This window comes from Capra hircus, chromosome 11 (genome assembly GCF_001704415.2).
Source record: "Capra hircus breed San Clemente chromosome 11, ASM170441v1, whole genome shotgun sequence".
Classification (NCBI taxonomy): Eukaryota; Metazoa; Chordata; class Mammalia; order Artiodactyla; family Bovidae; genus Capra; species Capra hircus.
Window position 1 is genome coordinate 29,732,180 of NC_030818.1, and position 15,899 is coordinate 29,748,078.

Here is a 15,899-nt window from a genome sequence, read left to right on the forward strand (position 1 = left end):
AAGAAAACCAATCTATTGTTATGAATTAAAGGATTCAGTTAGTGTAATTTTGCTTTAAAATACTTTTTAATGAAATGCATCTATTTTGTTAAGAAATGCCTTTAGTGCAAAATGGTGTAATGGACCATAAGAAAACGTAATTCTACTTTGCCTTTTAAGATGCAAACCATGAAAGCTCTAACATATATATAAAACTCCAAGGGCACAGACATTTTCCCAGATTACTCCTTATCATAAAATGATTTATTTCCCTACCAGAAGATACCAGATTGCTAACAGCTTCTTTTATATTCTAAAATAAAAGCTTGTTAACTTTTCAGCACAAGCATTTCTAAATCTCTGATATATAAGTCCTTAAAAATGATCATTCTACCAAGCTAAAAAAATTAAAATTGATATAAAAATAAAAGGTGAGATTAAATATTTTTTCATTAAAATTTTTTGAATTGAAATAGTCTTTATTAAAGATGACAGAATGAAAGGTATTCAAGAGTTTCTCTTAAACTCCCCAGATAAAAAACGAATGAATAAAAAGAGACAAATGTTATCCTCACTGAAATAAACGTCTACAATCCCAAACTATACTCTATCAAACACTTGCCTAATACTGTGATATGTGGATAAGGAAGACTAAGGTGAGAGCTAGCAAATGTACTATACACCTTTAGCTAGGTATGTTTCCCCAAGTAACTGTTCTAATAAGCAAGCATAACCAATGATCTACTACGCAGTGACATCTAGTGTCATGAACAGAACACAGGAGAGGAAGGAAATAATCCCACAGGAATATTTTCATAGAAATAATTTAGGCACAAGAAGAAACTCTGAAGGCACACACTAATGTACAACTTCTACTATCTAAAACTTGCATTTTTTATCTAAAGAGGACTATCCAAAGTAAAAAGTAGAGGAAAACCATACTTCAACATAGTTTTTGTCTACTGTCAATCTATCATGAGTTAAAATTCATAAACCTAGAATATGTATCTTGAAGTTTTTATAGCAATTTGCTACTGCTATATTTTAATTTTACTTTATGAACATAATACTCTGCAACAGACTGAATATTAAAACAAAAAACACAAAGAATTGGGGAACTGTAGATGTTGATAGAAAAATTATTTTAGGAGTGAGAATGGCACTGTGGTTATGTAAAAGAAAAAGAAGGAATCCCACCTTTAAAAGAAAGATACATGCTGAAATGTTTACAGATGAGATGACGATATCTGAGATTTGTTTCAAAATAATTCAGAATAAAGAAGAGAATAAGCAATGTATGAGGAAGTACAGATGAAATAAAACTGACCATGAATTGAAAGTTTGAACGTGGAGGGTGGATACATGGGAAATTCATTACAATATTGTCTCCAGTTTTATATATGCAAGAAGGATTCCATAAAACAAAAACAGATTAAAAGAATCAGAGATAAAAACCATACTGGAAACAAAATAGAAAAAGAGACAAAGATATGTAGACACAGTAAAATACACAGATTTGAGGAAATTACACAGAATCCCAGGTGGTGCTGGTGGTAAAGAACCCGCCTGCCAAAACAGAAGACGTAGACATGTGGGTTTGATCCCTGGGTTGGGAAGGTCCCCTGGAGGAGGGCACTGCAACCTACTCCAGTATTCTTGCCTGGAGAATTCCAAGGACAGAGGAGCCTGGTTAGGCTACAGTCCATGGGACTGTCAACAGTCACACATGACTGAAGCAACTTAGCATAGCACAGAACAAAGGAAAAGAACAAAACAATATAGAACAACATAAGTAATAGAGAAGATAACTAAGTCTCTAAAGAAAGGAATATATGAAACAGAAAAGTAGTAAAAAACAAAACAAAACAAAACTATTAACATACAACAAAAACATCACATGGATAACTGAAGTAGAAAAGCAAATCTCCATTAGAAAGGAAAAAACAAAAACAAAAACCCAGAATGATCTGACTTCTCAGTCACACTCAATTATAGAAATATAAAAACAACTACCCAATTCTGAGTGAAAGAAAATAAACTATATACTCAGCAAAGTTAAAAGGTTAATGGGTAGACATTTTCAAGCAGGAAGAATTCAAACTACAATACCCATACGCCTTTCTTTTAAAAATAAACAAAATCAAAATGGCTAGATGAAAGAATAGCCACACCAAGAATGAATCAAAATAAAATTAGGAATGGAAAAACTGTGATAAAAGGACTGAAGGTTAATAAATATAAATACAGACCAATAACTGTAGGAATAGAAATGTTTTAAAGTGCTCAAAAAAAATAAAGATACAAATAATGGAGTACAGAGGTGTGAAATATGAAGTATTTTTTATAATTTTTCAAAAGTTTAAACATGCAGTTAAATATGACAAACTCTAGAACCATACCCTTTGAAATTCTAGGGATGTCTTTTATACAGGGCATGTAATATTTTAAAATATTAAGATTAAAAAAATGACAGAAATTCTTTCACCATTCATTCTTGCCAATATAGGAGTTTAAATTCTAAGGAGGTCATAGACAAGGAAGAGGAAAGACAATTTCAGAGAACAGTACAGAAACTAATTTAAATATTTACTCTGATGTTCTCTGAAGTTCTATTAAAAAACAAAGTCAAATTTTAAAAAGGTTAACCTTAGTGATACTCTACCAATCATGGAAACTAACACAACAAACACCTTAATAATAAAGAACATTCTACCAAAAGATTTTAAAAGATTGTATCACAATACTAAAATAGATGAGAGGCCCAAGATATGCTTTATTCCCATTTTTTTCCTTATAAGCCTATATAATTTATATATTTCCATTAAGGATTGATGAGATTTCATCTGTAGGATCGCCCAAGATTTGTCTTTTTAAAATTTATAAACTTGAATCTATAAAATGTAAACTGTACTGGGACTGTGTGAACTGTACTGGGACTGTATTATTTGATGAATTTTAGTAAGTGACCATCAGCATTAGGTCTTTTAAAAATGAGGAAATTTACTCAGGTTAAAGTTATTTTGGTACCTCAAATCATCTATGAAAGAGACCAGTGAAGTGAGTGAAGTCGCTCAGTTGTGTCCGACTCTTTGTGACCCCATGGACTGTAGCTTACCAGACTCCTCCCTCCATGGGATTCTTCAGGCAAGAGTACTGGAGTGGGTTGCCATTTCCTTCTCCAGGGGGTCTTTCCGACCCTGGGAATGAATCCTGGTCTCCTGCATTCCAGGCAGACACTTTAACCTCTGAGCCACCAGGGAAGTCGAAAGAGACCAGAGGCATGCATAAATATGATACTTGAAACTGTTCATGTAACTCTGGGGCAAAGTCTAAAGGCAACACAGGCAAAGAAATACTAGCATAGTATAGTTTCATTACAAAAATATGAGTTCCATTTTGAATTCCATTTAAGAATTATTGCTAGGGCTTCCCTCATGATCCGTGGTTAAGACTCCGCTCTCCCAATGCAGGGGGCAGGGATCTGATCTCTGGTTGGGGAACTAAGATTCTACAGGCCATAGGTAGGGTGTGATTTAAAAAAAAAAAAAAAAGGAAAAATTAGGGAAAAAAAAAATTATTACCAACACAGGCCTCTAAGAGGGGGTAGATTCTTAAGACTCTTTTTTTTTTAATAGCAGCATTTATTAATAGATAAGTACTTTATATGTATTATATTGTTTAATCATCAAAGGTCTTTCAAGATAGGCACTATTATCCCCTTATATAACTTTGTAGTCAGTCTTGTAGAAGTGGCTAGCATGTAATGGTAGCTGCAATGACTCAGTAATTCTGCACAACAAAAGCCCCAAAGCTCAGCTTATGCCAAAAATAGGATTTTGTTCTCAGACGTCTAGGGGTAAACTAGTTGACCGGAGAGTTGGCTAGGTGGCTCTGCTGATTTTTGCTGGGGACCAGCTGGCCAAAAGCTGATCTAGGCTGGCTTCCGTAATGTGAATCTGCTTCACACATCTTTCATCTTCCAATGGACTCCCCTGGGCATGTTCTCATGGTGACGACAGAGGTACATACCCATTTCAAGACTCTGGACTGAATCTTGTTTGCTAACATCCAACTGACCAAAGCAAGTTGCATGGCTGAGCCCAGGGTCAAGGGGAAAGTGAGAGGACGCTGCAAAATTAGGTAGCAAAGAGTGTGCCCAAAGGAAGGAGTGAAGAATTAGGACCATCATTGCCATCAACCACAGAACCCAATCTATGTGTGTTGTATAAATGAGCCAGTGCATGTCCAAGGCTCTGAGAAGTTAAGAGCTGAAGGTTACACAAAGCTATGTTTTGAACCCAGCGAGGATGAATTCACTGAAGACTCTTATGTTTTGACAACCTCCATACTTTTGCTGAGACCTCCTAATTTCCAAACTCCCCTCTTTCCTACTCCTTGGGAAAAAACAGCTACAATTTACAAAAAAAAAAAGTCAATTTTAAAATTCTAGCTGGAGAAAGACAAGTGGTCATCTTCACTGTGCTTTCTTATTTATAGGCCCAAACTATACAGCATGAGTTTTTAAGTGAACTGTTTTTCTCAGGTTATAGTTATCCCAGGAATACAATGAACTGGGGGGTCTATTAAGAAAACTATTTACATCTAACCAGAATTTAACAAAAGGGTACTCCTTCCTGGTCTACTTCAGTTTTAACAGTTTGGCAGACTTCTTTGGCGGTCCAGTGGTTAAGACTCCATACTTCCACTGAGGGAGTACGGGTTTGATACCTGGTAGGGGAACTAAGATGTCACATGCTACAAGTGGCCGGCAAAAAATAGGGTTCTGTGTTAGGGTTTCAGGCACAAATAGTTGAAAATAAACTTCCTTTGTTAATAGACAATTTTTATATGTCCCAATTCAATGTTCCAAAGTTGTCTGATTAATACCACATAATTGTAATAAAACTTCATCATACCCTTGTTTGTTACCACATTACAATCTCCTCTCCTATCCTGGACTTCTTAACAAAAAATGTTGCCAATGTTGTCCTAGGATTTTTAAAAATTACTTCAACAAAAACTAGGTGTTAGGTATCCCCTAGCAGTCCAGTGGTCAGGTTAGGACACCATGCTTTCACTGCTGAGGGCTCAGGTTCAGTCCCTGGCTGGAGAACTAAGATCCTATAAGCTGTGCAGCACGGCAAGAAAAAAAAAAACACAAAAAGCAACCTGCATTAAACTAACTTATGGTGCTTACTAAAAATGCATATACTGGGTGCTATCCTGAAGAATTCTGATTTATTGTATCTGGTTGATTTTTATTCATACTTACATTTGAGAACTACTGGATTAGACCTTACTCTCCTCAAAGATTGTATCAATTCTCTAAGGACTCCATCTTCTCTACATGTATAGAATGTTAGATTCAAGAATTTACAGAATTGATATTGCATATTCACTTTAATTTTTAATCTTATTTTAGACTTATACTCTTCAATTCAACAATTTGGTGATGATAAAATGCTGACACCTATTTGAAATTTAACTAATACATTAGTATTTTTTCAAATTAAGAATAACTGTTCTTACCATGCCATGATCAAATGTGAATACACCAACGTCACGTCCATGATGAATATGATTCCGTCTAATAATTGGGTTTCCATGATTTTTAACCCAAATCCCAGCTAAAGCATTATTGGAAATTTCATTATCCTCATATATTCCCTACAACAATTAACCAGAAATAAACATTAGCACATTAAAAAAAAAACAGAAAAGGAAAAACCCCACAAAATTAAAAAATACCTGTGCATGATCTGTTATATAAAGTCCAACATTTTCACAGTCACTGATGTTACAGTGCTTGATAGTGGGACATGCTCCTTGACCACTAACACATACTGCAGAGCCAACTGTAAGAAAAACAATTTATTTAAAATTCTGTCGGGCAACACAATGACTAACTTATAATAAAACATAATGGGAACACTAACCTGTGCATGTACTTCGGATGATACAGTGATCAATAATAGGGCTACAATTTACTGTAATCTCTAAGCAGTGGTGTGCATTGTGGTGTTGAGCAGATTTGTCATCAGGGTTAAACTGGAAAGTAGAAATTTTGTTTGAAATAAATAGCCACAGCCTTAAATATTTCCACATATGTACTTAAAAATTTATAATTTCTTACCCTTATTGTCATGTATCCAACATAAGCATCTTCAGAACCTTCCATAAAAACAAAGGTTGAATCTCTAGTGTTTTCAATTATAACTTTGTCTGCTACTTTTCCAGGTGCTATGAAGAAAATATTTTAAAACATATTACTTTCATGAGACAGATCAAAAAATTACTTTCTTAGTCAGTAAAAATACTCTGCCATAAAACTAATAATTCAATAGAACCCTTTCTACAGTTTTAAATTGGGTAGTTCTTTTGGAGAAGGAACTTTAAAGGAACTCAGAATTGAGTAGACAGGACTAATACTCATTTTATCAGATAACTTGTCATACTTAACGCAGACATTATTTAAGCATCACTGTAACTCAAATTCATGTATAATACTACTTTCAATAGACTCAGCTACAAATAGTATTCAATACCAAATGCAATGGTATATGAAAATGTGGGTTTCTTGTGGAAACCAAATCACTACCAGTAGCACCAGAAAACAACATTCAGAGAGAAGAAAGAAGGGGATGGTGAGCAGGGAGAGAAAGAAAGAATCCTCTTTACTTAAGCTTATTTTCAGTACTGGTCTTGACTTGGAAAATAATGAAAATTAGTAGGCAAAATTTCTCTATACTTTCACTTTTCTTTGATGTGGAAATAGGGGAGGGAAGAAGGGCAGTAAATGCAAATCTCATTAAAAAAGCGAGTAGTAACAACTACTTGCTATATTAAAATGGTCTTATACTACTGTATCCTTAAAAAAAAATCAAAGAGCCCATAAATTTTCAAATAACTGATCAGTGCTCAATAAACATTACATTTATTTTTAGAAATGTGACCATAAAAACAACTTTGAAACAGCATGGAAAGTATTTTAAAAGCACATTTGTTTCATTAAAAACACAGCAATAAAAACATTAGCCTCTGTATTTTCAAGTAAAAGATAAAACAAATATTTTTCTCTCCTTATTAACTAAAGCAGTTGGACAAACTATTGGCATCAAGAATTATACACATTCCCCCAAGAGAAACAGATACATTTATAATTTCTGAACTCTAAAGTTTTCATTTCCATCATATAAAATATACATGACATTTCTAATTTTTTCCTACAATTAAGGTATTATCAAGGTTTATCTGGATTTTAAGTAACCAGCATTTTTAAAAAACCCATCACATATATAAAGTATTAAAATTCTAATGACAACACATTTCAAAATACCTGCACCAATCATGGTGATTGGAGATTCAATATATATCCATTCATCAGTATATATTCCAGAATGAACAAAGATAAGTCCATCAAAATGAGCTTCTTGTACCCCACCAAGGGCATCTTCAATTGTATCGTAGTACTAAAACAAACAAACAACCCCCCCCCGCAAAAACATGTCAGTATAGAACTGTAAGATCATCATTTTAAATCTTAGAAAAAGACAAATCAAACATACCAACATGTTTTCTCTTCCTTTGTATCTTGCAGGGTTACTGTAGAAATGTTCAGCAAATCCTGGCTTTACATGTGCACCTTTATACTAAAACATCAAAAACAAAACACTGACTACTAGTATAAACACTATAGTCTAAACTAGTACTACATGAATTTTTAAAATTAATTTTCAAAAATAATTATTAGTCCAACTGATTTTCTGATGCATATTGCAATGTAAAATCTGGAACAGTTTATGACTCAGTAATATCAAGTAAGGACATGGTTTTTCATCCTCAGCACTACTGATAGTTTGTAACAGATTCTTTGTTGTAGGGGCTTATTCTGTGCATTGTAGGATGTTTAGTAGCATCTGCTTCCCTTGTGGCTCAGCTAGTAAAGAATCTGCCTGCAATGCGGGAGACCTGGGTTCGATCCCTGGGTTGGGAAGATCCCCTGGAGAAGGGAAAAGCTACCCACTCCAGTATTCTGGCCTGGAGAATTCCATGGACTACACAGTCCATGGGGTCACAAAGAGCCAGACACGATTGTTTGGCTTTCACTTTCACTTTTCACTGGACTCTAACCATCAGGTATCAGAAGCAGTCTCTTCTCCAGTTGTGAAAACCAAAAATGTCTCCAGACACCACCAAATATCCCCTGTGGAACAAAATCACCCCTAGCTGGGTAGTTAACTATTTATAAAGGACCATATGAAAATAAAGCTAAATGTGACCACTGGACTACCAAGGGAATTCTGTGAAATTCTAAATAACTACTCAATAGTAATAATTGAAATATAAGTTGAAAGAGATCCAAAGAAAGTATAACTGCTTTCAGGCTACTGATACTTACGGCTACTGTTTAAATTATTAATAAATATGCCAGTAGTGAAAAGAACTGCTGATTCCTTTGCTGGCTGATAAATGTGTACTGACTTGAGAAACCTATTCTTTTTTTTTTTGGCCATGCTGCGTGGCTTCTGGGACCTTAGTTTCCTGACCAGGAATTGAACCCCAGCCCTCAGTAGTGAAAGTGTGAAGTCCTAACCGCTGGACCACCAGGAAATTCCCGTGAAACCTATACTTGAATTTAAATTTTGAAAAAAGGAACTTTTATAAAAATATATTTATAAATATATAAATATAATAAAACATTATATATTTTAAAACTTTTATTTAAAATATATATAATATAAAATCAGTATTTTCCATTTCTACTTCATACCAACTGCTGGAAACTCTCTTTCCATGGATTTGGGTGTTCATATTCTTCTGGATTAATCTGGTAGAATTTGCCAGGTTCAGGGTGCATCATAGGGCGGGTATACTCGAATACTTCCATGTACAATCGTTTCCTGGAGGGGGAAAGGGGTTTAAGATTTCTTCATAAAATATTCTTTAAACAACTATAAAAATTATTTGAGGCCTCAAAAACTCATAAGAATATGAAAGAGCAGCATTGTAAATGTAAAAATAAAATTTTTGGCTAAAATAATATAACTGCATATAAAAAGTAAAGTAGTCTACCTAAAAGAATGCATCAATTCTTTAAAGTCTGATTGTTTAGTTAAAGGAAAATAAAAGCCACCCTTACTATAAAAGCCACATACAGTTATAATTTAAAAGGATTATTTTAAACAATGATGTTTCATGTATGTCTGATCTCAAATCATCAAATCTTAGGAATGGAGTGATAGTTAACTACTATATAATTTCTTGTACAAAACAAATGTTTCTTCTTCTGCTCTTTTAACATTCCCTTTTTGCTTTCCAATACAAATATAATTTTCTTTCTTAAAGTGTACCTTATTTTTAGCATCATAGAAGTAATACATATAGCTGCTGTAAAATACAGTAAAGTATGAAAGAGATAACCTACTTTTAATATGTTAACTATTAACAATTTACTGTATTTCTTTTCAGTCTTTTTAGCTACAGAGTTTCATTTATTACAATTGTGATAATGTAACATTTTTGTATTCTCCTTTCATTTTTCATAATATAGCATATTCCCATGTTATTAAAAACTGTAAAGTTCACTGTTAAAGACTATATCACAACCCTTTAAGTAGACATAACACTGTTTACTTTTAGTCCAATCCCTTGTTGCTAGACTTTGATTATTTCTAGCTTTCTCCCACTATTAACTACGCTATTATGAAAAATTTGTACATAACGTAAACAAATTTTCAGAAGTGGAATTCCTGGGTCAAAGGGCACACATATTTCATGGTTCAAAAATACAACTGTCCAAACTCTTTTCTAAAAGCTATATACAAAATCTACATTCTTACTGAACTATTAGCTGTTTTAAATTAGACTTAGTTCAGTTTCTAAAAACCAATGGAATGAAAAGCATTCTCCAAAATCACTCAGTAGCTTTTAACTGACAAATAGCAGAAAAAGTACTTCCTTTATTGTTTTAAATAAGTACTCAGATGGTGGCTCAGATGATAAAGCGTCTGCCTACAATGCGAACCTGGGAACCCAGAGACCCAGGTTCAATCCCCGGGTCAGGAAGATCTCCTGGAGAACGAAGTGGCAACTCACTCCAGTATTCTTGCCTGGAAAAATCCATGGACTGAGGAGCCTGACAGGCTACAGCCCATGGGGTCACAAAGAGTCAGACATGACTGAGTGACTTCACTTTCTTTCTTATAGTTTTAAAAACACTGCCTGGACTGATAACCAACATTTGTGATAAACAGGTAACTGGGAAAGGAAAGATATATCCATTTGAATGCAGAGTTCCAAAAAACAGCAAGGAGAGATAAGAAAGCCTTCCTCAGTGATCAGTGCAAAGAAATACAGGAAAACAACAGAATGGGAAAGACTAGAGATCTGTTCAAGAAAATTAAGGATACCAAAGGAACATTTCATGCGAAGATGGACACAATAAAGGACAGAAATGGTATGGACCCAACAGAGGCAGAAGATATTATTAACAGAAGAACTATACAAAAAAGATCTTCATGACCCTGATAACCATGATGTTGTGATCGCTCATCTACAGCCAGACATCCTGGAACGCCAAGTCAAGTGGGCCTTAGGAAGCATCACTATGAACAAAGCTAGTGGAGGTGATAGAATTCCAGTAGAGCTATTTCAAATCCTAAAAGATGACGCTATGAAAGTGCCACACTCAATATGCCAGCAAATCTGGAAAACTCAGCAGTGGCCACAGGACTGGAAAAGGTCAGTTTTCATGCCAATCCCAAAGAGAGGCTATGCCAAAGAATGTTCAAACTACCGCACAATTGCACTCATCTCACATGCTAGCAAAGTAATGCTCAAAATTCTCCATGCCAGGCTTCAACAATACAAGAACCATGAACTTCCAGTGATGTTCAAGCTGGATTTAGAAAAGGCAGAGGAACAAAGGCAGAGAGAGATGGGAATACTAGAGTACTTGACCTGCCTCCTGAGAAATCTGTATGCAGATCAAGAAGCATCAGTTAGAACCGGACATGGAACAATAGACTGGTTCCAAATCGGGAAAGGAGTACGTCAAGGCAGTATATTGCCACCCTGCTTATTTAACTTATATACAGAGTACATCATGCAAAATGCTGGGCTGGATAAAGCACAAGCTGGCATCAAGATTGGTGGGAGAAATATCAATAACCTCAGATATGCAGCTGATACCACTTTAATGGCAGAAAGCAAAGAGGACTCTTGATGAGGGTGAAAGAGAGTGAAAAAGCTGGCTCAAAACTGAACAGTGAAAAAGTTAAGATCATGGCACCCAGTCCTATCACTTCATGGCAAATTGATGGGGAAACAATGGAAACAGTGAGAGACTTTATTTTGGGGGGCTCCAGACTGCAGCCATGAAATTAAAAGACACTTACTCCTTGGAAGGAAAGTTATGACCAACCTAGACAGCATATTAAAAAGCAGAGACATTACTTTGCCAACAAAAGTCTGTCTAGTCAAGGCTCTGGTTTTTCCAGTAGTCATGTATGGATATGAGAGTTGGACTATAAAGAAAGCTGAGCACTGAAGAATTGATGCTTTTGAACTGTGGTGTTGGAGAAGACTCTTGAGAGTCCCTTGAACTGCAAGGAGATCCAACCAGACCATCCTAAAGGAGGTCAGTCCTGGGTGTTCAATGGAAGGACCAACATACTTTGGCCACCTGAAGGGAAGAGCTGACTCATTTGAAAAGACCCCGATGCTGGGAAAGATTGAGGGCAGGAGGAGAAGGGGATAACAGAGGATGAGATGGCTGGGTGGCATCACTGACTCAATGGACAGGAGTTTGGGTAGGCTCAGGGAGTTGGTGTTGGACAGGGAGGCCTGGTGTGCTGCGGTTCATGGAGTTGCAAAGAGTCGGACACAACTGAGCAGCTAAACTGAACTGAAAACCACTGCCGATGGTGACTGCAGCCATGAAATTAAAAGATGCTTGCTTCTTGGGAAAAAAGCTATGACCAATCTAGACAGCATATTAAAAAGCAGAGACATTATTTTACCAACAAAGGTCCATTTAGTCAAAGCTATGGTTTTTCCAGTAGTCATGTATGGATGTGAGAGTTGGGCTATAAAGAAAGCCAAGTGCCGAGAATTGATGTTTTTGAACTGTGGTGTTAGAGAAGCCTCTTGGGAGTCCCTTGAACTGCAAGGAGATCCAACCAGTCCATCCTAAAGGAAATCAGTCCCGAATATTCATTGCAAGGACTGATGCTGAAGCTGAAACTCCAATACTTTGGCTACCTGATGGGAAGAACAGATTTACTGGAAAAGACCCTGATGCTAGGAAAGACTGAAGGCGAGAGAAGAAGGGGATGACAGAGGATGAGATGGTTGGATGGCATCACTGACGCAATGGACATGAATTTGAGTAGGCTCCAGGAGTTGGTGATGGACAGGGAAGCCTGAAGTGCTGCAGTCCATAGGGTCACAGGGTTGGACTCGACCGAGTGACTGAACTGGAATTTATAAATATTCTAATTTTCTTCTATTTAACTGTAACCATCAACTCACACTCCAGCCTTCCTACCATCCTTTAGCATTTGGGGCAGTAAGTAATATATCTCAAGATACTAAGAAATAAATTTTCACTTACCATAAAATTGGATCATTAGCAAGTTCACTGAAGCGTTTACACACACAAGCTGCTCTACAAAGATCCTGTTCCAGCAAATACGAGAAGATTTTTAGAACCACTTCATCTGGCAGTTTCTCCTGAAGATACTGTTCAGCAGGTGCTGCTATAAAAAGATTAACAAACAGAACATAATCTGTCATGCTACCAAAGACTTTCTCATTATTTAAAGAGCACAATTTTCATTTTGTTAAATGAAGAGCTTTTATTTTTTGATGACTATTATTTTATAAGCATGTGCTTTCAGAGATGACACATATTTCTTTTCTTTTCTCTTAACAGTATTCTTTCTTTTAGCTAGTATGTACCATTTCAGTAATTGGTTACAATAAATATACAAAAAAGATTTTCATACAACAATTACAGTCAAAGATGGAGAAGGTCAGGGTTCTCAGGTTTATTCTGTAATTATTGCTTTCTCAATCTCAAATGTGTAAATAAACACTTAATTTTAACTTTCTGTTATCAAACAAAATTTAAAAGAACTATTTGACCCTATTCCTTAACTTTCTCAAAGGAAATACCTGATAGATCTTGTGATTTTCCAGAAACTCTTGCACGTTTCGCACGATGACCAAAAAAGTTTTCTGTAGTTGAAGTTGAAGCACCCTTCAAAAACAAAATGAAAACTAGTTAAGCATATATTTTTACCCATAATCATTACTTCTAAAAAATGATGACAGTCCTGTTTGTTTCCTAACAATTCTTTCATTATACACACAAAAACAGACATTTAACCTACCTCCATACTGCTCTTTGTAGGACACGCTGTTCTTTTTGGCAAAAGAGTTTTCCTACGAAGTTGGTATGGACTATTTTGTGCACCAGGACCGGATTCTTCTGCAACCATATCTGCAGGTACATCATCATCTGTTATAAACAAAAATAATATGAAAATGACACCCATTAAAAAAAAAAGCCCTATGGATTCAGTAAACTTATAAGACTTTGTAATATATATTTTGGGGGGGGGATACAGTTTTTATACAAAATTCCAGTCATCTGGATAACCATTTGAGAAGTGTTGGATTTCTATTTCATTTCTTAGCTCAAAATAAATTTCACAATGCTTACCTACAATAAAATAAATAAATAAAATCATGAAAAGAAAACAAAACTATTTTTTATAATGTGAAAGTGGGAAAGTTCTTTAAAGGTATGACACAGAAACTGGAAGGCATTCTAAAAAAAACGTGAGGAGGATGTTCACTTGCTGAGTGAGTACAAGTGAGTACTGCATGGTTAGAGTACACGTAGGGTGAGAAGTGTGTCAGTGGAGACAGACAGTTCAGTAAAGGTTAATACCAAGTAGGATAGCGTAGATTCAGTATAGATACCAAGTGGGATAAAAAGGGCATCCATGCAGAGGGTGGTCTGGCACATAGTGCTGGAGCTCAAGAGGGGTAAGGAGGAGGAGGTTTGTGTGTGGGAAGGGTGACAGGAAAGGCCATCGCACAGGAGAGGGAGAGGTGGAGCTGAAGCTTGGTAACATCAAGGGACTGACCAAATAATTAAGTAGATGGAAGCCAGGCTTCTGAGAAGAGTTAAAATATAAATAGAAAGAGTACATCTTACACTGTTGGACTGGAATTTTCAATGTGAATTCATAGTTTTTAAAAGAAAGATATAGAAATAGGTAAGCACATATAAAACATATGTATAAATGTTTGGAAACGTGTGGATTATACACGTGTGTAACAAAGCCTGGAAGCAGTGCCACTCCAATAGCAATGAACACGACCAGTATTTGGATATTTACTTCTGAATACTTTCTTACTTCTTTATAAAAGGGATAAGGGCTCCTTGGAGAAATGGCTGATTCTACATTGAGGGAAATACAAGATGAGCCTGAAGCATCTTGTGGCAGAAACAAGAAACTGCTGAATGATGAGGACATGTCAAAAGAACACTGAATGGACTTCCCTGATGGTCCAGTGGTTGCGAATCCACTTTTCAATGCAAGGGACACAGATTCCCCTGGTCAGAGAACTAAGATCCCACATGCCTTGGGGGGTAACTAAGCCCATGTACTGAAACTAGAGAGGCCTGCATGCCGCAACTAGAAAAAGCCCACATGACAGCCAAAGGAATAAAAAAAAAGAATACTGAGATCAGCCCGAATGATCACCCACTAGCTAGTAAAATTATGCTGAAGTATCAAAACTCACAACAGTAAAGGGGTTATAACCTACTGAATGGACAACCTGTAAATTCATTCTACTATAAATAAAGGAATAAACGGAGTTTGATAGGAATGAGATGTTTAAAGTATCCCTCCCCCCGCACACAAATACTGATTAAGTAGAAAGGGAAAAATTATAACTCTATAGTAGAAATGCCAATCAAACACTGTCTTAATCAAGTGACCAAAGTAAACATCATTCATAAGACATACTGAAACTGTGTGTCACCTGGGAGTATGAAAGAACACAGAATCACTTCTATGATATTCCTGACAAAGATACGTAACCTAAATCTATTGGGAATATCAGAATTATGAGGAATCATTGGGAGAAATCCAAATTTATTCTAATTTGTTTTGAATAGTCTTCAAATTATCAAAGTTGAAAGTCAAGGAAAACCCTAAGGAACTGTTCCAGATGGAAGGACATTGAAAAGATATGTAAACTCATTGTAACCTGTGGTTCTGAACTAGATCCTTTTGTTTAAAGGTTTGTTTTTAGGACAAGAGTGAAATACTTCATTCAATTAGTGAAACCTGAATGGAGATCTAAAGACAATAAGGCATCAGTACTAACTTTCTGATTTTAATAGGTATAGCATGATTATCTAGGTGAATATCCTTGTGTTAGGAAATACACACTAAAGTATTAGGAGGTGACAGGACAAAGCTGGAAACTTATTCTTGAAGGGTTCAGGGTGGGGGGAGGGCAACTTCTTTGTACTGTTCTAAACTCTTTCCTAAGTTTAGATTGTTTAAAAAATGAACTAATACATTTGAGTAATATGTTTACATTTAAAAATTCTGCTTAGGAAATGAAAACCATAGAGACAGTTAAAAGAAACAACACAATTAGGAAAAATAACCCACTCCAGTATTCTTGCCTGAAGAATTCCAGGGACAGGGAAGCCTGATGGGCTACAGTTCATGGGATAGCAAAGAGTTGGACATGACTGAGACACTAACACACACATTTGTTAATATGTGTCACAAAAGGGTAATTTTTAAATTATATCTGAGTACTACAAATCAACATGGAAAAGACTAACAATTCAACAGAAAGTTGGACCAAGGATACAGACAATT

At 35.7% G+C, this 15,899-nt stretch overlaps 1 protein-coding gene across 1 annotated transcript in view; it reads right to left on the reverse strand.

The window, feature by feature from the left end:
- FBXO11 (F-box protein 11) overlaps positions 1 to 15,899 on the reverse strand; it is a 110,535-nt gene that overhangs the window by 17,248 nt on the left and 77,388 nt on the right. The window contains exons 2-11 of the mRNA XM_018055205.1: positions 13,374 to 13,501; positions 13,156 to 13,240; positions 12,593 to 12,737; positions 8,750 to 8,879; positions 7,545 to 7,628; positions 7,316 to 7,448; positions 6,113 to 6,219; positions 5,916 to 6,027; positions 5,728 to 5,834; positions 5,509 to 5,646 (exon numbers count right to left, since the gene is read on the reverse strand). Of these exons, the coding sequence (XP_017910694.1) occupies positions 5,509 to 5,646; positions 5,728 to 5,834; positions 5,916 to 6,027; positions 6,113 to 6,219; positions 7,316 to 7,448; positions 7,545 to 7,628; positions 8,750 to 8,879; positions 12,593 to 12,737; positions 13,156 to 13,240; positions 13,374 to 13,501 (1,169 nt within the window). The remainder of the gene's footprint in view (positions 1 to 5,508; positions 5,647 to 5,727; positions 5,835 to 5,915; positions 6,028 to 6,112; positions 6,220 to 7,315; positions 7,449 to 7,544; positions 7,629 to 8,749; positions 8,880 to 12,592; positions 12,738 to 13,155; positions 13,241 to 13,373; positions 13,502 to 15,899) is intronic.